This window comes from Athalia rosae, chromosome 6, assembly GCF_917208135.1.
Source record: "Athalia rosae chromosome 6, iyAthRosa1.1, whole genome shotgun sequence".
NCBI lineage: Eukaryota > Metazoa > Arthropoda > Insecta > Hymenoptera > Athaliidae > Athalia > Athalia rosae.
Window position 1 is genome coordinate 9509802 of NC_064031.1, and position 21055 is coordinate 9530856.

The window sequence follows — 21055 nt, forward strand, 5'->3', positions numbered from 1 at the left end:
CGTACAGCGGTCGCCAAAACTTGAAAATTTATCTTCTTGTTACCAGAGTATTTGCTAAGCATTTACACGGCATTTAAATACCAATACAAGGGAAAATTGTTTAAAGCCTTAGGTTCAAGCTTTCCGTATACGTATCCTGTAACAATGTATAGCATACATGTTAAAACTAATAGGTTCTTGCATACTTTTCTCAGGAATAATTTAAGGACACCGTTATATGCGTTGACTGAACATAATCTTCAGTCAGAACGAGTCAAAGTTGTATGTGTACAGGCATGTACCCCTGTTGTCCAGCACACTTAAAATTATCTGCAACGTGACAACTGGAATAATAACTACCTCGTAGTTGTAGAATTCAGAATATGAATAAGGCTAATACAACCGTACCTACAAAATTAAAGAGACAATCCTAATGAGTTGCAGCTACCTGTGAAATGTGCGTTTTAATTTATGCATCTCTTTTATATTCGAGTTGAATATTTAAGCTTGATGATACATAGCATTGTTAGCTAGCGATATGAGCCAAAAACCAACATTGTTTTTGAAAGGGTAAACGGAAAGCCACAGCGCATAAAAATCAAACTTTTTTTTATTAAATAAGTAGTATTCAATATGTACATCGTACGGCGGGTCGGAGAATTATTATTTTGGGCCTTACAGCAATCCTCATTAACTCATGTAAAAAAATCCGAAATTTTTTTCTGCTTTTTTTGCGTTACTTTTACTTTTTGATCGTTTATATTATTTACCAATAGTGTGAGCTCTTCAACAGTTTGCTTTTCTGAAGGCTCGCTAGTATTATTTCTTCCCATCGAATCAAGATCAGATAATCGTGGCTTCTTTGCTCTGTTCATTTCCTGATCATCTAATAAGTCTTGCTCAAATGCCTTGCGCTCTACATCACTCAGGTCTCTTGGCCTAACTTTTGGCGTACTAGATAATTGAAATCGAGATCGGCTGCTATTGACACAACTTGCTGTTTCATCAATATTCGGCACAACGGGTCCTTCAATTTCTCTATCGACCTGCTCGACATCTACTTTAGCATTAGCTGTATCCTTTACCTCATCTTTTGTAGTTGTAATAATCGGCTTAGCACTCGAATTTTCTGAAACAGTATCCAGGTTGAAGTCCGTATTAAACTCTGCTTCAATAGAATCGTCATCTATCCACTTTCTTATTTCTTCTTCTTTTGTGTCTTCTTTTACTTTAGCATTTGAAGTAAAGCATGTCACCATTTTATAATCATCAACTGTAACGTGGAGTTTGTCAGAAATCTTATTGCTCCCGTTTTTATGCATCGCGACAACTCCGGTTGTGGTCTTATTACTTATTTTGCTGAAGTAACTCGTGAGCGGCTTCATTTTGCTCCGTTTATACAAGGAATGGTAAAAATCCAAATATGAATGTTCAGAATTCGATGCGCACGTTTGATTCTCACATAAAAGAATAAATAATTGCCCTGTAATAAGCGGTTCAATTAGTTTCAATCTACCCAAGTAATTTGTTGATAGATAAAGAGAAATTTTCGTTTCTTACCAACGTCAACATTTCGCTCTATGAGATGCCAGTACATAGCAGCTACTTTGTCTCTAAGATCGGTATCCCCAAATGTGAAATACACCATTGATCTTCCAGCAACAGCTGCAGCCATCAACTGCAGCAATACTTTTAGTTCTGGATTACCTTTGAAAGCACCACAGCCCCAATTACCGGTAGCTATTGCAGATAGACTACCTCTGGGTATTTCAGATGAGCCAAATCCAACGTAAGCCTGTTGACGAGATGACAAAAAAAAACTGCTTAGTTCAATTGAATGACTTTGTTGATGCAAAGGTTGATCAGTAGCTTTTCAGATATACCTTATTGAGTTCCCGTATAATGTTTGTAGTTGTGAATTGTGTATGGGATTGTTTAAACAGCAAAGCATCGATAGCAACAATAGAAGTACGTCGTCTTCCACTACTATCTCTAGGAGTTTCATCGACAAAGTCGCCAGTCCATTTGAAAGTATCGCTGTAACCTTCATAGCTGCTGTATCGTTCAACCCCAGTCACTATAACAGCTTCTGTATCATCTAGTGCTTCTGCCACCAGCATGCTCACCATAAGTTCAGGACAAATGACGAATCGTATCTCTTCTTGAACACAACCCCAGCCCAATACACCACCACCTATATATCTGGAAATTTTTTATATTTAAGGATTCAGCAACACAGTAAGCTAACTTAGAATATCAATTTTACTTAAATGTAGTTCGTACTTATTGGCAAAGTCAACTTGTAGAAGACCTGCTCCTTCAGTTTCGATTGTTCCATTGCTTGTGATATGCAGCGGAGGTAATCGAACATCTTGCCTATTCCATCGAGGACAATTTTCTTTTGGAATATATCGCCTTTGAATGGTTATCACACCCTCCGGGGCTACTCTATGGAAAAACCATGAAAGAATTTCAATTTACGTGAAATAACTTAGATGCTTTGAATTTTTTTTATCTGGACAAGTTCAAAATATTTTTTTCAAACAAGGCAAGGCAGACAAGCACACCTTTCGTAGTAATCCGTCGGAAGTAATGAAAGATGCACTTCAACTTCTCCATTACCGCCTCTGATCTATCTAATCTTCCCTCTTCAAATGCTCCAAACAGTCTGCAATGATTTTAATGAATTTATACATTGCTGTTATAGTCATACCAAGCACATTTGTATTTTTTGGTATGCGTTCACTACCTGTTGAAATTAATCTCTGGATACATAGCATATTCAGATTGTGGGTTTGTTGAATTTCGGCGTGGAAACGTGCAGAGAAAAGCGTTAGCCAATAGAGATCCCACCTGCAGCTGACTGAGACTCAGAGCAACGTTTGTGTGGCGTTTCAAAAGTGGTATTGGGCCTGTGACTAAGACTGGGAGTTGTAAGGCTAGCTGTATTATCTTTGGGAGTAATCCATCGCAGAAGAGTGCTGCTACTTCCTCCTCGACAACCTAAGAAAGTAATTCACCTGTTAGAAATAAGAAATTCTTTATCATTAACCATCAATAGTGTTCGTCATATTACATCTGAAAAGAAGTGATGTAATGCAGAAAAATCCCATCGCTGAGCATATTTTTGATTATAGGATAGTATGGCAACTTCGAGCTGATGGCTCGATACAAAGTTCCGAAGCAATGCTTCTTGTATCACCTCCCACCGCTGTCTGAATCCGTTATTTCCATTCGTCTGAAAATTTAGTTTTAAACTACATTTTTAGTTAAATAAATGACTTGAACCAGATCCTTGGAGAATTTTTACTCACGTGATTATTTGGGTATAAACTATGAGTCGAATGTGGCATCCGGACATACCCTGGGCTCCATTTATCCTTTTGTTGATCTGGATGTGGTTTGGGTGGTCCACGTCCAGTAACTGGTATCTGGTCAAATTTACAGTGAAGGTAAAGTCAATCAACTCACCAATAAGATCAATAAATATTTGATGGTTTATTTTTATTTGATCGAAAATCTGTGCTTACCACAAATAACACTGTGTGCCGCGAAGAAGCAACAATTGGGGCCACCTGTTCGTAATCAAATTTACCCAAACCCTTGTGTATTTCATCTAAGCTCAATCCTTTCCATTCTGGTACATCCGACGGTGGTTCTGATTCATTTAGACCAGCTGCTATTGTGATTTGGGCTCTTTGAAATTGGATAACACTTATAAATCAAACAAATTAACAATGATACCGACCTTCGCTCGAATTAGATGCCTCAATGTTATCATCAGAGAACATGTCAGGGGATTGCTGATCTTCCTCTGAGGAAATGTAGCTTGTCATGCCAGATTTAGTATCGGACATGACCGACGCGTTTACAGCAAAGTAGAATATGATACGTTAATTCACTGGGATTTATAATTACAATCATCTGATTTAAATGGATGGATCGACCACGACAATTAACCTATACACAATATTCTATTAAGGATTATAACAGTAGGTAGAGGATTCGTTTCACCAAAGAATGAATAAGGATTATTAGATATTACTGTTTCGTATAGAAAGTGGTAGCTGCTTTTCAATTTACAAAAGCATAGATAATTTTGAATAATATCAGTCTTGACGAAGAGCTTTTGCCTTTTATTTTTTTCGCAATACGATGACAGCTCAGACATGCCATCAAACCAAAAAAAGCCGTGGTAATGGTGGCATGGCGTTCGATAAGTAGCGGTAGAAGTGGACGGTCGAAGTATGGATAAAGATCGACTCTTGAGTTGAAGCGAGTCGATCATCAAATTTTTGATCGCATAAACTCCAAAAACGACTCCTCTTCTCCCGTGAAGAACCGGCTGCAATTGAACACGTTAATCTGCGGTAAATGACTTATTAAGTTACGTTATACATAATGCATGAATAAATTGTACAACTCGTATTATCACTGTGAATAGTATCGAATATTTATACCAATATATTGTAGTTACAAAACGCGGTACTATGTGTCCATATAATTCCTTATTTCAAGGTTAATTGCACACATTGGTTAAACACGTGGGTCAGACATGCCACATTATACACTACGTTATGTCAACAGTAGCACAGGTTCCAAACCTCCGACTGCTTATAGTCCGAATATTTAATCTGTATACTTATCATAATCCCTCCTAATTCTGTGGATTCTATACTACTGTTCAGTTCCATACTATATGTAAATACAAACATATTATCCACGTTTCAAAGATGAACAATTAGCTTAAATTGTACAACATTTGATATTTAGTCTATTTTCAGAAATCATAGAATAGAAATATGTCTTTCCGTGGACGAGGAGGAGGAGGCGGTGGTGGCCGAGGCGGAGGCGGTGGCAGAGGAGGAGGTGGATTTCGTGGACGAGGAGGAGGTGGTGGTTTTCGTGGAGGAAGAGGTGGAGGAGGAGGTGGCGGTGGTGGTTTTAGAGGGTATTTGAGTTTGTGCCAGCATTTTGTGTTATTAAAGTATACTCAAGAAAAATTTTTTAAAATTCACTCTTGTTACCTAGAGGATTCGATCAAGGACCACCAGACCAGGTAACGAACCTGTGCCACTTTGTATGGACAGTGCAAGATGACTTGGTTGCAAAAGCAGACATAGAAGATTTACCTTATTTCAATGCCCCTATATACACAGAAAGTAAACAACAAATCGGCAAGATAGATGAAATCTTTGGTAATATTCGAGACTATTACGTTTCTATAAAATTGGGCGATAACATGAAAGCATCTAGTTTTGAGAAAGATACCAAGGTAAATTTAATTCTAAATAATCATTTTTATCAATTGAGATTTTATTGTCTTAAATTCAGCTTAACAAAAAAATTCGAAGGATCCTGAACTCTTCAAATTCACAAAGCAAAAACCATAGAACTACCCCATCTCTTTAATGTATATTGTCGGATACCAGCTATTTGCATCAAATTTGCTTTTGCAAATGCACCAATGTGCCTTTTTTCATCCAGTTCTACATTGATCCGGCAAAACTTTTACCACTGCAACGATTCTTACCCAAACCACCTGGCTCTGTTCAAAAACGAGGAGGTCGAGGAGGTGGGGGTCGAGGAGGAGGAGGCAGGGGTGCTTTTGGCGGCGGGCGAGGAGGTGGATTTGGTGGTGGCAGAGGAGGATCACGTGGATTCGGAGGACGGGGTGGAAGCGGCGGAGGATTTAGAGGTCGTGGAGGAAGCGGTGGAGGTAGAGGTGGTGGTGGGTTTGGAGGACGAGGTGGAGGTGGCCGAGGTCGGTGGTAGTGCAGAACATTGGTTTTATCAAAGACTTTAGACGAAATAATTGAATATAATAAATTTCTAAAATACCAAGCTATCATTTGATTATCCTGGAGCAATAAGCAGCAACAAACAAAAAGAACAATCTGTTTAACATCTTTCAATGCCGCTGTTTTCTTGAAGTAAGTTTCACAGAACGTAAGTGCTCAAGTTTTGCTGATAATTACGTTTTAGTAATCATGAGAATCTACTCATTAACCATTATTGGTAATTATCAAATTCCCAAGGATGAAAAATGGTATGATTTTCTCGCCAATGAAGATGTGTGGAATGTGTACGAAATATATTAGATTGACGACCGATGAAAGTTATAATTAGTACGCATTTATTCAAAAACTTCATTCCTTTATTGTCAATAAGGAACAGGATTACCGCGCCTCATTTCACATATGTATACGTATGTATATGTGTTAGTTCAAAATATATTTTCCGTAGAAGATTTTATACTGACTGCTTATAAGAATTTTGATGATGGATAATAAATAAGTGAAATTATATCACAGAGTATTAATTTACTCTTGAAAGAGAAATTGGGGAGGTAAAGACTCTTGCAATGAGTATGAAGTTTGGCAACTTTATTTTTGTAACACAACTTCTTGTAATGTCTGGTAAAAATAACGGAAAAAATTGCTGCTGTAAACCATGCAAATTTGAAGTAAAGTTCCAAAAAAAAGTTCAAAATGCGCATTTTTTATTATTTCCAAAACTTCGTATTTACATCAGATAGGAAGTGATTCAGATTTATACTTCATCGAATTTTATGTGTTTACCTAATTCTTTTTCAGCTTTTTTCAGTAATTTATCCCGTCCCCTCTGCTTTACTCTTACTTTGTTTCCTAATTTCTCTTCTCGATCCCTGGACATTTTCTTCCAATATTCTGCCTCCTCCGTATCTGTAATTAATAACAATTAAATTTGTCTTGACTCTGAAATAAATGCCTATTTAAAAAAATGTTTCATGACAAGATACAGACCTTGCAAAATGCTCATCGACCTCTCTTCATTCGATTGTAACACAAGTGCCTTAGCAGCTTCGCGTGTATCACATCTGAGAAAAGCTAATGATGCACCATCAATAATGTCAATATACTTTATGTTAGGGTTCCGTTTTAATTCCATCTGTAAAATATACACATTAGTACCAGATTAATGAATTCGATCTGCACAGATTATAGAGAAACCAATTTGTTTGTAACAAACCTTAAAACTTTTTGTATCAGTGCATGGCTCGTCTAACTCAACTCTGACTATCACGCCAGGAGTAAACGTAAATCTTTCAGCTGATTTTTGAGTTTTTGGCTCATCCCTATTCTCTATATTTTCCTCTTTTACTACTTTGCATTTATCACTTTCTCTGAACTTCTCATAATTATTCCATTGATTCCATCTGGCACGCTTCAGATGTGCTTTCAATGATTTCATCTTACTTCTTTGTAAATCTAAGTACTTGTTTCTAAGTATTTTCCAATCCTTTTTGGCCATTATTTGCATTCCAATATCCGCAGTATCCAATTTTTCTGATCTGTTATGCCTCGTGCGTTTCCTTTTCTTCTTCTGATCTTTCTCGTCTGCAGCTTGGTTATCAATGAAAACTTCATCAAACTCATCTGTGTTGACCTTTTCTGGACGAGTGTCGTTCTTCTCTTCTACAGATTCCGAAACTTCTTTATGCTTTGTGGTCAAGGAACTTCTCTGCTTTCGTTTTTTAGACTTCTTCTCTTTCTCAGAATCTGTGCTAGCCTCATTTTGTTTATCAATATCTTCATTTGGCGATTCAGTCTGATCTTCTTTTGAGACTTGAAGGGTCTTTTGCTTCTTTGATCTTTGTTCAACTAGTTTTTCATCATTATCCTCCATTTCTGAATTCTTGTGTTTTTGCTTCTTACTGGTAATCTCTTTCTCACCTAATTTACTCACATCTAAATCTGGTGATTTGTCGATTTCAACTTGAATAGGTCTTGTATCAGTTTTAAACTCAGCATCATCATTTGAGACTTCCATAGATTCTTCTGAAGCTTTTTGCTGAATCTTGGATTTGACAGTCTCAAGCTTTACGCCTTCTGCTTCATGATTTATATCAGCTGTTTCATGATTAGTTTCTAGCTGAGCATTTTTTTCCAAGGCCTCTTGTTCGTGAAATGTTGTAATACTTAATAAGGATTCTGGCGAAGTTTGGGATGGCAACACACAACCTTTTTCTCGAAATTCCTAAAAATTCAAATCAGGAATTTAGAAACTCTTGATTACTACAAATACAACAAATTTTATATCATATCTACCTCAATACATTTTGCAGCACTACTCGGTTCCTCAAATTCCACAAACGCAAAACCTTTGATCCTCTTGTTACTCTGGTATCGTGGTATAGACACATAAGCAACAGCACCATATTGACTGAAAACATTGGTCAGCCATTCGTGGTCAGCGTTCAAGGGTAATCTTTGGACGTAAATGGTACATTCATCTATATTCTCTTTTGGTAAGATTGGTGTAACTCTGCAAACTTTAGTTCCATCCTCAGATACAGATAACATCTCAGATTTTTGCAGAGCTCGTACTATTGCATTAACATCTGTAGTCAGAGCTCTGATCTTGTTGAAGCGTAAGAAAATATCCAGGTCAACATCTAGCAAAAAAAGCAGTTGATGAAGATTAACATTACAAACTAAATTCATATTTTTTGCCAAAGAAGGGTAGTTATCTTTCTAATATCTGCTTAGAATAACGCCACTTTGAGTGCACAATTTTATCTTTTTTCTGTTTTTCGTTGTATATACTGTATGGAAGCAATGACCCTCTGCCAACAATAAACTATAGAGGGTTAAAGTAACTGAGTCATATATACCTTTAGTTAACAGTCTTGGACAAAAACAACAGATTTTATTTCGTCATTTTTCATAAGAAGAAGCTAACATAGGATTGGTAAAGGAGGATAATCATTGACATAAGTTTCTCACAAGGATCTTTTTTAGTCAGGTTTCCTAGGAATCTGTCCTTCATCAGGTTAGAATTTCCAAAATAAAATTCCATTTGCTTGCGTATAGCTGCGTGTAGTGCCTTCTTTCTGAAACGGGGTTTCTTTTTCGGTGGATCGATGTTCTCGTCATTGTTTATTGGCTCAACTGAATTTATTAATCGAGGTACTGGCACTGACTCAGATGCCAGCTCCATGTGTGATTGCTCCTCTTCCATGACCATTTTGACAAACTATGCAGATTTGAAATATGAAACACAAGTCTGCTATAAACTATAAGAAATCAACCCAGAATTACGTCGATCGATTTGAATTATTAGGAACAAACATTGTACATTATACACAGTTTAAAGTTGCCTTAAGTGAGTTTCTTATCAGACTGTAATTACATTAACATTACTTACGACTGCGCTAATCCGGTTTTTTAACCTAACTTTGCATACATATAGCAAACACTCTTGTGCTGATCTGCAAAAATTTGTGTCAAATTTTACTCCATCAAATACTTGAAGTTGACAGTTTCAGATCTTAGTTTTTTATTAGCCTTTCTCAAATGGTTTTTCTGCAACAGATCACAATAAACTCGAAAATTTTACTATTCACGTCAACGATCTACACGGTCGCTTACGTGAAACACCCCTACGAACCCCGAAACGAGCGGTGAGAATGCATTCGGTCCCACATGTCTCTGGCATTTAGTAGTAACCTTCAAAAATGGTCAAGGAATTGTACAGAGAGACTGCGGTGGCCCGCAAAATGTAAGTGAATATGAGAAACTACCCGGATATACAATTTGATAAACCTTTTAAATTTTATTTTAAATTAAAAATTATTATTTGGTTAATTCGTTTTTGACATTTGTTATTAAAAACGTACACTTCACTAAGATCGTAACCTTGAGATATCACACAAAAAAATATAAAAACAGTTGGTTTTTTTCAATAAAATAATAATGGAATTCCTAAATCACATGCTATGATATATCAAGTGTATATCAGTTTTTTTGCCAACGTAAGATACTGTCTAATCTCTAACCATACGGATGGGATTTCTTTTCGGTTGTAATCCTTGCTTCTAATTCAACGGATATTCATTTGAGAACATCCAAAAATTCACCTTTCAATAGCCACAATGAGGTCATTGATTTCTACAAACCAGCAAACTCATGTAACGAGACAGCAGAATGTTACTTCTATCTATATCCTTATTCAAAGTATTGAAGTACTTTGACGTGAAGATAATCATTGCAGAAACATTATCACAACATATCCCAAATCATTTTGCTCATAGTTCCCATGTCACGTTTGGAATTGATAGCCGTCATGACATGGAGCGGCAGGCCCATATCCATGTCGTCTCTAAAAATCTCTACAGCCAGGACAGCCATCGCACACCAGTGCCTTATGGGGTTCTCGATAGAAAAATGGTAATTTAAAAACGATGTACATCTCCTTGTTGGTTACTGCCTACCCTGATTCATCCTTCAATTACGAGACTTCAAATGTGTTTAATTTTATCATTTGTTCTTATTCCCAAGGGTACTTGCTCCAACATGGACACTTGTACTACTTGTGGTAAAACGTTAAATGAATGTATTGGGCACTTCGGGTACATTGATTTGGAACTCCCTGTGTTTCATGTGGGATATTTTAGGTCTGTAATAAATATCCTTCAAACAATTTGCAAGGTAATAAATTTCGTAATAATTTACTTTTATCACATCTCATCATTCCATAGTTGATAGTTCATGTAAAGACAAATACCAAATGATTCATTTCTACCTGTTTATTTTTTCAGAAATGTTCTCATGTGATGCTAAAAGAGGTAGAAAAAAAAACTTACATGGCTCGTGTCTTGAACCCTAATACAGGATATCTCAGCCGCAAAGCTCTAAGGAAACAAATATTAGAAAAAGCTAAAAAGAATGCAACTTGTCCAACTTGTGGTGAGCTGAATGGTACCATCAAAAAAGCTGGATTACTAAAAATTGTGCATGAAAAATACAAGAACAAGAAAAAAGTCGATGCTGTGGTACAGAAAAAGCTCGCAGAATATAATAATGTATTGGAAGAGAACCGGGAACTCGAAGGAATCCTTCAAAGTGGACTTGTTCATGTCCTAAATCCTATTGAGGTAGTTATGAGACAATTCAAGAATTTAGATATATTTGCATATTGCCTTGCGACACTCAGAATCGCAAAAGAAAGTTGGTACTGTTACATTGTAGTTGCAATTTTTTGTTCAGCAACTAAGTGTTTATTAACCACCAGGTTCAAGGTATACTAGAGCGTATTCCAGCAGCCGATATTCCTTTGTTGCTAATGAATCCAGATTGCTCCTTACCAAAGGATTTGATCTTGACTAGAATCCCTGTGCCTCCGATTTGTATAAGACCCAGTATTGTGTCTGATGTCAAGGCTGGCACAAACGAGGATAATTTGACTATGAAACTATCCGAGATAGTTTTTATTAATGATGTCATACAAAAGCATCGCCAGAGTGGAGCAAAAGTACAAATGTATAATGAAGATTGGGAATTTCTACAGCTGCATTGCGCCTTGTATGTCAATAGTGAAATGTCTGGCATCCCACTGAATATGCAGGTCAGTATTCTTGTCTACTTTTGTATTAACCAGACATGTAACATAAACTTCACTAATTTTTTTTACAGCCAAAAAAGTCTGGGCGGGGATTGGTTCAACGACTGAAAGGGAAACAAGGCAGGTTTAGAGGAAACTTATCCGGAAAACGTGTTGATTTTTCTAGCAGAACCGTAATATCGCCAGATCCTAATCTTCGTATAGAACAGGTTCAATTTTTCTCAAATTTCTTAACTAATTACTACTCCGTTAGCTCATGACTAGACGATTTATCTGTTTTTAGGTCGGTGTACCAATTCATGTTGCAAAAATTCTTACCTATCCTGAAAGAGTGAACTCCTGTAATATAGACTTAATGCGTAAATTGGTTCAAAACGGTCCTGACGTACATCCAGGGGCTAATTTTGTTCAGCAAAGAAGTACAGAATTTAAAAAATTTCTACGATACGGAAATAGACTGAAAATAGCTCAAGAACTAAAGGTACGTTTTATTATTGGAAAACTTGATAGAATCCAAAGAACCATAAAATAACTAAAATCTTTCTTGGAAGTACGGAGACATCGTTGAGAGGCATCTTCGTGATGAGGATGTAGTCTTATTCAATCGCCAACCGTCGTTACATAAGCTTAGTATCATGGCACATAAGGCTAAGGTATTAGAGCATCGAACCTTCAGATTTAACGAATGTGTTTGCACTCCATATAATGCTGATTTTGACGGGGATGAAATGAATCTGCATTTACCGCAGACTGAGGAAGCCAGAGCGGAAGCATTGGTGTTAATGGGGGTGAGACATCACACGCTCATTTTTTCATTACAATGAAAACTGATTGAATCATAGATTAAGAGTTGTGAAATCGATCAATAATCTTCTCATTTTGTATCTGCAGAACAAATCCAATTTAGTGACACCTCGTAATGGGGAATTGCTCATTGCTGCTACTCAAGATTTTATTACTGGTGGATATCTATTGACACAGAAAGATACATTTCTCAACAAAACACAAGCCTGTCAACTAGCAAGCTGCCTTTTGGCAGATACCGATGCTTCGATGAACATAGATCTCCCACAACCCGCCATTCTCAAGCCAATAGAAATGTGGACGGGCAAACAAATTTTCAGCTTAATACTAAGGCCAAATAAGCAGTGCCCGATAAGAGCTAATTTAAGAGCTAAGCGAAAGACCTACACTCATAATGAAGAGTTGTGTGTTAATGATTCGTGTAAGTCTTAATATTCAATCAGTTGCATACACCAGGACTCGAAATTTCTCGCTGAACTCGCTGTTGATATCCTGCTGTTATTCAATGTTTCTCTAATAATTAAGGATCTATAACATCGTATCATCTGATAACATTGATCTTATTTTCTTTCATACTCATAGACGTTATAATTCGTAACTCTGAACTGCTGGCTGGATCTATGGATAAGTCTACATTAGGTTCTGGGTCCAAACAAAATATTTTTTATGTCCTACTGAGAGATTGGGGAGAAGATGCTTCTACGACAGCCATGTGGCGTTTAGCCAGAATTGCGAGCTACTACCTTATGAACAGGGGTTTTTCTATTGGTATCGGCGACGTCACACCTGGTCAAGGATTGCTACGAGCTAAGCAAGAACTTCTTTCTGCTGGGTTAATATTTCCCTGTTTCTTACAATCTTCCTTTCTAATTATTATCTATTGTCTAAATTGTGACCAAAAAATCAAACTGGTAACGAAGCGCTCTTACATACAATAGGTACTCCAAGTGCACCGAATACATCACACAAATGGAAGAAGGACGCCTAATTTGTCAACCAGGATGTTCTGAAGAGGAAACTCTAGAGGCGATGATCTTGAAAGAGTTATCAGTAATTCGTGATCATGCAGGAAAAGCATGTTTGAAAGAACTACACCCTAGTAATAGCCCCCTCGTTATGGCTCTCTGCGGTAGTAAAGGAAGTTACATCAACATTTCACAAATGATTGGTGAGTTTACTAGTTGCATTTTCTGATACTTTCAATATCCTTCCTGAAAAAATTTTTTTTCTCAATTCTTTGTCAGCTTGTGTGGGACAACAAGCCATCAGTGGTAAACGTGTGCCAAATGGTTTTGAGGATCGCGCGCTGCCACATTTTGGACGTCATTCAAAGGTTCCTGCAGCCAAGGGATTTGTGGAGAATTCATTCTACTCAGGTCTCACGCCAACTGAATTCTTCTTTCATACAATGGGTGGACGAGAGGGTCTAGTTGATACCGCTGTAAAAACTGCAGAAACGGGATACATGCAAAGAAGATTGGTCAAAAGTCTGGAGGATCTTTGTCTCCACTATGATATGACCGTGAGAAACTCTGTTGGAGATATAGTGCAGATTTTATATGGTGGCGATGGTCTAGATCCCACGTACATGGAGGGTACTTATATTCGGCATATTATTATGATATATTTTTCAAAGTAACAGAAAATAATTCATATTCCTGCAGGAAAGGATTGCCCTGTGGATTACAAAAGAGTCCTCGATCATGTACAAGCAAAGTCGCCATACAGGAATGAAGTGTCTTTGGATGGACCAAGTGTGATCAATGCTACTACAGAGTTATTGAAATCTGAAGACTATTCGTGTCTTAGCGATGAGTTCAAACAGGAATTAGAGTATGTTAAAATGTTTTTGTTAAACTCAGCAAGTTGATGTTGCCTAGAATGACACTTTTCCCCCCATATTTTAGAATATTCATGAAGTCCGTAGCGCACAGGATAGTAAGAGTGCGACAAAACATCTCTTCAGAATCTTCTGCCGTCCAGCAATTGGAACGTTTGACTGTGTCACAGTTGGTAGAATTCATGCAGACATGCAAGGAAAAATATATGAGGGCAAAAATAGAACCGGGTACAGCTGTTGGGGCACTGGCCGCTCAGAGTATCGGTGAGCCAGGAACCCAAATGACCTTGAAAACTTTTCACTTTGCCGGTGTTGCATCCATGAACATTACACAGGGTGTTCCACGCATTAAGGAGATCATTAACGCTAACAGCAATATTAGCACACCAATCATCACTGCGGCATTAGTAAGTAAGAACCTTTCACAATAATTTTTGATATTTCAACTTTTTTACAAGTGCTTATAGACTATGTTTTTTTCCCAATCAGGAAGATGACACAGATCCAGAATTTGCCCGAAGAGTCAAGGGTAGAATAGAAAAAACTACTTTGGGTGAAGTCACTGAGTATATTGAAGAAGTTTATCTCCCAGATGACTGTTTTCTCTTGATCAAATTGGATGTAGACAGAATAAAACTTCTCAAATTAGAAGTAGATGCGAACTCTATCCGCTATTCGTTAGTAAATTTTTACGTAGTTTCAGTCGTAAAGATATTATCCTGTATGTGAAAATGCGCTCAATCATTTATTTCAGAATTTGCACATCAAAACTTCGCTTGAATCCAAAATTAGTGAACGTCAGAGGAGATTCGATTATTACAGTAAGCCCTAACAAGCAAAAACTGAACATAAATTATGCGCTTATGCAGCTAAAAGAAACAGTCCCAAAGGTCGTGATCAAGGTGAATATTGTTCATATATTCAATTTGTAACTTATGTGTACAAGATTTGTTTGCCACATAGGGCGACTAGTAATCAATCATTTCTAAAATATTTCCGTTCACAGGGTCTGCCGTCTGTTGCTAGAGCGGTAATTCACAATGATGACTCTAGCGGGAAGATCAGATACAGATTATTCGTCGAAGGTGATAATATGCGAGAAGTGATGGCTACACCTGGCGTCTTAGGTAGCAAAACCACATCCAACAATACAATGGAAGTAAGCTGAAATGAATTTGAAAACGATATAATAATCTTTTTATTTTTAACGTAATTGACCTATGTTTATTTGTCTTAAGGTGTTTAAAACACTAGGAATAGAAGCAGCTCGAGCAACAATCATGACGGAAATCAAGTTAGTCATGGAAAATCACGGTATGAGCATAGACAGACGACATCCGATGTTAGTCGCTGATCTAATGACAAGCAGAGGCGAAGTTCTTGGCATCACACGTCATGGCCTTGCGAAAATGAAAGAATCCGTTTTAAATTTAGCTTCTGTAAGTAATAATTCATAATATTCTATTTGTCTGAAAAATTCAATCACATGATTTGAACGAGGATTTAGTCACCATGAGAATGCTTATTATATTTCAGTTTGAAAAAACAGCAGATCATCTGTTTGATGCAGCTTATTATGGGCAGAAAGACACAATATCAGGTGTGTCAGAGTCGATAATCGTTGGCATTCCAGTTCCTGTTGGCACGGGAATCTTCAAACTGCTTCACAAATATCCTTTTTTAATAAAATGTATAATGAGTAAATTTTTGCGTAACATATCTTGTTTGACAGGTGTGTTCAAAATGATTATAGTTTCTGATACATGATGCAAGAATTCCTTTGAATTTCGACTCTGCAACAATAACAATTAATGTGCTAAGCAATTTTCCTTACACAAGAAATACAGCGGAGGGAAACAAGCCGGAAAGGAGGCAGCTGATATTCGATGACCCCCAATATCACAAGAAGATCCGGAAGCCTACTTCGTCCTAGCCATAAGTACTCTAGATTTAAATTGTATATGTATTTATAAACCAAATATTGAAATAATAATTTTATAAAAAAAAATATAACACTTACACCCTTGAAATCCATCAACTTGGCTTTTAACTGGTTGCTAGGAAGCAAAAGTTTGTTTGATCTAAATATTGGATTCATTCTATGTTCACATACAATCGTCAATACCAATTAGATCAGTACATTTCTATGATGAGGGGTTCTGACATGTTCAGTCGAATCGTGAAACAGTTTTAGGCACTGAAATGCCTCGGAATATTTGAGAATTGATAAGTTACATAATTTAATACTACTAGCTGGTACCGTACGTTACATATTTGAAAAAAAGCAATTTATTTACCAAATTATCGAGTTGGTACAAAAATATATCATGGTGAATGAAAAAGAATTTTGGGCAGAAGTTACAAAAGAGATTCCAAAATATAAGAACAGAAAGCTAAGAGTGGTACCAGCTTTCACTATACAGGCTTTACAGGTAAAAGTTTCAGGAATAAAAGAGTTTACCTCACTGTACTCTCACATCATGAATTTTCGTCAACACAGGAGAATACAACAGTTGCTAAGCCACCCTCTTGTGGCTTATACAAACCTCGTCGACCAAAACCATCAGCCTTTAGAAAATATTATACTAGCGGTGTACTACCCATTTCATTGGAAAACGAAGGAAATGGCCCAAAGATAGGATGGAAAGTCGACATTGATATGTTGGACTTCCATCACTATTTGCCAATGTTTTTTGATGGAATGACAGAGACAGAAAACCCTTACAAATTTTTAGTCACACAAGGGATCAGTGACTTACTGGCACATGGTGGACCTAAAATATTACCAGTTGTTCCTCAACTCATCATACCCATCAAGAGTGAGAAACTCTTTTTTCAATTACTTTCGAATTTCATCACCGGCAATGAATTATATTTAGGTTCCTTTTCACTAAATTAATATTTTTCGCAATTTTACATTCAGCTGCCTTGAACACGAAGGTCCCAGAGATCATTTGTACGACAATGAAGATGTTGCAGCACCTTGTACGTTCTGCAGATTGTGTTGGAGAAGCTCTTGTCCCTTACTTCAGACAAATTTTACCCGTTCCAAATTTACTCAAAGACAAAAATGGTAATAAAATTATATTAAGGGTTGAGATAAACACATGTTCTATGATTCTATAAAACGATGGATATATGTGGTTAATAAATATCTCATTGTTTTAGTTAACCTTGGGGAAGGTATTGATTACTCCCAACAAAGAGGAGAAAATGCTGCAGATGTGATACAGGAAACTCTTGAAATACTTGAGAGATACGGTGGCGAAGATGCATTCATAAACATCAAATACATGGTGCCTACATACGAGTCCTGCATGATGAATTGATGTGGATAAATGTACTTGGTTTTAAAATTGTCACTCGCATGAGCATATTTATTATATAACAAAGACATTCTTTAAAGTCATAAAACCCAATCTGCTAGTATTATTCACCCATGTTTTAATGATTCTGTATTCCAGATTTACTCTATAATAAGTTTTAAAAATATACGGACAATAATCGATGTAGAAATTCATTTATATGCCGCAGTACGTTTGTAGATTACAATTTTGTTGATATAATGTTATTATTACACTAGACTTTCAAAAATAAAAGTGAAGTATATGTTTTCTCCAACTATTAGCACTGAAATAGCTTTCTCAAACTTTGGCAGCATCTTCTTTCAAAGTCACTGTTCTATTGAAGACAAGCTGAAATGTAAAAATAAGAATTTATAAAACTCAGAGTGAGCATTAATGTAAACTCGGATTAGAATTTCTGGGGGACACATGAATGGGACATAAAATGAAAGATCAACATTTACATACCATGTCAGGTTTACTATCAGGATCTACTGTGAAGAAACCGATGCGTTCAAATTGATATTGAGCAAAAGGTTTAGCTCCATTAATAAGTCCTGTGTCAATATACCCTACAACTTCTTTTTTGCTATGTGGATTGATATCGCTAAGAAATCCATTAGGTACTTCATGTGGATCTTCAGGGTTTTTGTGTTGGAATCTGTCCATACAAGATAAAGTAATGTACAAAACAGCTTAATGCAGACACTATCAAAATGTATTATCGAACTTACAGAGGCTCGTAAAGCCTCACAGATGCCAATGACGGTTTTGATACCCAATGAATGAACGCCTTGGGTTTATTTGTTTCAGATACAGGTTCCTGTTTAACGATTAGATTGATAATATTACCAGACGCGTCTTTTTCGATTGATTTCAATGTGATAACCACACCAGCGTGTTTAAGTCCAACAGATTGATTTGGAGTCAATCGCCTGAAACCTCTTTCCTCATTCTGCAGGGATAAAAAAGCTATCTATAGTTTATTCAATGAACATAAAGCAACTTTAATTCTTTCTCTTTTACCTCTTTAAAATCAGATGCCTCTATGTAAACAGTCTCATCAAACGAGACCTCATGATGACCCCTTTCAGGGTTGCTGGGAAAGTCGGGAACCTTCAGCTTGCGAGTTCCACTATCTCCATAGTTACTGATGGTTACTCGTATGGGTTCCAGGACAGTCATCACACGAGGAGCGCTGACATTGAGAACATCTCTAACAGCTGCTTCCAAAGCAGCAGGGTCAACGACCGCTTGAGCACCCGTTACTCCCATTTGGGCACAAAAGTTATTTATAGCTTCTGCAGGGAATCCACGCCTACGTAACGCTGACAGAGTGAATAATCTGTATGGAATAATTGTAGTCGTAAATGCTCGATAGATTGGCTTATTTTTAATAGTTGCAATTATTTTGAATTATGAGTTGAAGAGTTTTAATGATTGATATCAACATACCTTGGATCATCCCAATCATTCACGATACCCTCATCAATCAGTTTGGCGATCTTTCTTTTAGAAACAACTGTATATCCAACATTCAATCTTCCATATTCCCATTGCACAGGACAATAAACATTAAGAGCATTACAAAGCCAGTAGTAGGATGATCTTCTGGACTGAAATTCTTTAGTGCATAAAGAATGTGTGATATTTTCTATGCTGTCACAGAGGCAATGTGTATAATCATATGTTGGATAGATACACCATTTATCGCCAGTTCTATGATGGGGAAAGTATTTTATTCTGTAGGCAACTGGGTCTTGCTTGCCTTCTTCCAATGTCAATTTCATTCGTAGTGTGGCTTCACCTTCGTCAAATTTCCCATTCTTCATATCCTGGAAACCAGCAGTGAATATCTCAGTATCGTCAAAGAAAATAATGAACAGAGTATATGATTCGTTTTTAAATGAACCACCTGAAATAATTGTAAGCTCTCAGCAATGGGTCGTTCTCGCCATGGGCTGGGAGGTGGATTGAATCCTTTCATTTCTTCACTTTTTTGATGACAGACATAGGCTAGACCCTTTTCTATAAGTTGAATGGCCCATTCATAAAGTTGCTGGAAATTATCAGAGGAATACGTGATTTTTGCTGGTTTATACCCAAGCCACTCTACCATTTCTCGAATGCCAACAAAGAACTTTTCTTCTTCCTTCTCAGGGTTTGTGTCATCATAACGTAAATAACACAATCCTCCATGTGCTTCAGCATATCTGTGAATCCGATTACAATTCCTAATTTGTTACATCAGATGGAATACCCAGGTGAACGATTTAGGGTCATATTTGAGCAATATTAGACACTGAACCAGGCTCACTGTAGAATCATCAGTAGCAGAACGCGCATTTCTTACCCAAAGTTGATGTTAATAGCTTTTGCATGTCCAATATGAAGAATCCCATTAGGTTCTGGAGGAAATCTTGTTCTAACTTTACCTCCAGTTGCTTTTAGATGTTGTTGAATAAGATTATGAGTATTCTGTGTAACGACGTATCCTTCAGTTTTATAGTTTTCACCAGGCTTATGAAAATGAATTTTGGTTTTCATCAACTCACTAATCGTTTGAGCCTCTGAGGATTTCTCATTTTCTTTTGTGTCACTCTTTGCTTAAATTATGTTGGAAAAATACAGGATTCAAATATTACTCCAGTTTCAGTTTAATTGTTTTTTTCTGTATTAAGTAAATAATTACCATCATTGTTATCATTCTTTTTTGAAGTTGACTTCGATTTTATTTGTTTCTGTTTTGGCATCGGCGTAAGATCGGCATCTGATTTAGGACCAAGTAAAACCAGTAGTTGTAACTCTACTTCACTTTTAATAGCTTTTCCATCTGCCCATTTCAAAGTCTTGCGCACCTCTTGCATCAGAGGACCAGAATTGAATCGATACCTACAATTTAAAACACAAATTGAAAAGTGATAACTATTTTCATTAATAAATTTGAAAATCATACTAAGATGATGATGCAATCTCTAATGCTGAATCTCACCTCTTTTCAACGATTTCATCTCTGTATTTTTTTATCAATAATTCTACTTCACGTTCAATCTCTTCAGGTGTTACTACTATTCCAACACCGCAGTATTTTTCCAATTCTTGAATATTTAGAGAACCCTCGATGTGCTGTAATAAATACTCTAGCGCAGCATCCACTCGCTGCGTTGTATCCAGTTTATGTTGTGCTATTAATTTTGACAGCAGCGTTATTTTATCCGATACTTGAAGTTTGATTTTGGATGCCAGATGATAAAGTAATGTTCCGATATCGTTATTGATATCGCCATACTGGGTAGTCTGTTTGAAAAATTATTTACATAAAATTCGATGGCCTGTTTGCAGATAGAATTCATATTGGGTAGATCAAAGCCCAGTAGTATGTCGACTTATGTTGAGGTTATTCGGTCTTACCTCAGCTATCGCCGCTTTCAAATTTTTCGAGACTTGAACATTTTTCAAAGTCTCCTTAGCTTTTTGTTCGCTAAGCCCGAGTGACTGAAACAATTTCACGTCCACTTCAGTACTCATAATGATTAAATAAATTAATGTTAACAAAGTAAACTATCGACATATGCCACACACCAACGAATTCCAACACAATACGAACGCGCATGCTAGCAAGTTCTTTCAAAAGAATTCTTTTCGGCGGGAGTGGCCACGTGTATGACGAATCCAAATGGAATCGTTGTAATTTTAGATTGGG

At 36.8% G+C, this 21055-nt stretch overlaps 6 protein-coding genes across 11 annotated transcripts; 3 read left to right on the plus strand and 3 right to left on the minus strand.

Moving 5' to 3' along the window:
• Positions 1-571: 571 nt before the first annotated feature.
• LOC105690363 (poly(ADP-ribose) glycohydrolase) lies at positions 572-4162 on the minus strand. Of its 5 annotated transcripts, XM_048656890.1 has the most exons (11): positions 4025-4162; positions 3728-3939; positions 3510-3658; positions 3294-3410; positions 3056-3217; positions 2729-2982; positions 2547-2647; positions 2263-2422; positions 1863-2181; positions 1540-1774; positions 572-1462 (listed from the first exon to the last, which is right to left on the minus strand). In XM_048656890.1, the coding sequence occupies exons 2-11, from the start codon at positions 3834-3836 to the stop codon at positions 675-677; spliced, it is 2394 nt and encodes a 797-aa protein (XP_048512847.1). In that variant the 5' UTR covers positions 3837-3939; positions 4025-4162; the 3' UTR covers positions 572-674. The 5 variants fall into 5 exon arrangements, with proteins under 5 accessions (XP_048512847.1, XP_012263517.2, XP_020710495.2 ...); XM_012408094.3 differs by having other exon boundaries at positions 3510-3637; positions 3728-4146; XM_020854836.2 differs by having other exon boundaries at positions 3510-3655; positions 3728-4146.
• A 49-nt stretch (positions 4163-4211) lies between these two features.
• Positions 4212-6471, plus strand: LOC105690349 (probable H/ACA ribonucleoprotein complex subunit 1). Of its 2 annotated transcripts, none has more exons than XM_012408075.3 (4): positions 4212-4349; positions 4764-4930; positions 5011-5254; positions 5467-6471. In XM_012408075.3, exons 2-4 carry the CDS (start codon positions 4782-4784, stop codon positions 5752-5754), a joined length of 681 nt encoding a protein of 226 aa, XP_012263498.2. In that variant the 5' UTR covers positions 4212-4349; positions 4764-4781; the 3' UTR covers positions 5755-6471. The 2 variants fall into 2 exon arrangements, with proteins under 2 accessions (XP_012263498.2, XP_048512901.1); XM_048656944.1 differs by lacking the exon at positions 4212-4349 and adding an exon at positions 4396-4680.
• On the minus strand, positions 6461-9312 carry LOC105690411 (la-related protein 7). The gene is made up of 6 exons (XM_012408187.3): positions 9169-9312; positions 8748-8997; positions 8070-8416; positions 6991-7998; positions 6765-6909; positions 6461-6683 (listed from the first exon to the last, which is right to left on the minus strand). Exons 2-6 carry the CDS (start codon positions 8986-8988, stop codon positions 6532-6534), a joined length of 1893 nt encoding a protein of 630 aa, XP_012263610.2. The 5' UTR covers positions 8989-8997; positions 9169-9312; the 3' UTR covers positions 6461-6531.
• Positions 9313-9383: 71 nt separating this feature from the next.
• LOC105690410 (DNA-directed RNA polymerase III subunit RPC1) lies at positions 9384-16042 on the plus strand. Its single transcript, XM_012408185.4, has 20 exons — positions 9384-9522; positions 10055-10190; positions 10302-10451; positions 10562-10897; positions 11035-11367; positions 11436-11573; positions 11648-11845; positions 11916-12152; positions 12256-12589; positions 12751-13000; positions 13107-13336; positions 13413-13763; positions 13833-14001; positions 14076-14415; positions 14498-14685; positions 14763-14910; positions 15015-15167; positions 15247-15447; positions 15545-15678; positions 15854-16042. Exons 1-20 carry the CDS (start codon positions 9479-9481, stop codon positions 15939-15941), a joined length of 4158 nt encoding a protein of 1385 aa, XP_012263608.2. The 5' UTR covers positions 9384-9478; the 3' UTR covers positions 15942-16042.
• A 111-nt stretch (positions 16043-16153) lies between these two features.
• Positions 16154-17372, plus strand: LOC105690375 (parkin coregulated gene protein homolog). Its single transcript, XM_012408108.3, has 4 exons — positions 16154-16440; positions 16509-16827; positions 16932-17081; positions 17177-17372. The coding sequence occupies exons 1-4, from the start codon at positions 16336-16338 to the stop codon at positions 17335-17337; spliced, it is 735 nt and encodes a 244-aa protein (XP_012263531.1). The 5' UTR covers positions 16154-16335; the 3' UTR covers positions 17338-17372.
• A 140-nt stretch (positions 17373-17512) lies between these two features.
• On the minus strand, positions 17513-20976 carry LOC105690362 (probable glutamine--tRNA ligase). The gene is made up of 10 exons (XM_012408092.3): positions 20764-20976; positions 20345-20649; positions 20045-20244; positions 19706-19958; positions 19268-19565; positions 18808-19187; positions 18379-18697; positions 18087-18307; positions 17821-18013; positions 17513-17703 (listed from the first exon to the last, which is right to left on the minus strand). The coding sequence occupies exons 1-10, from the start codon at positions 20878-20880 to the stop codon at positions 17653-17655; spliced, it is 2337 nt and encodes a 778-aa protein (XP_012263515.2). The 5' UTR covers positions 20881-20976; the 3' UTR covers positions 17513-17652.
• Between the last annotated feature and the right edge of the window lie 79 nt (positions 20977-21055).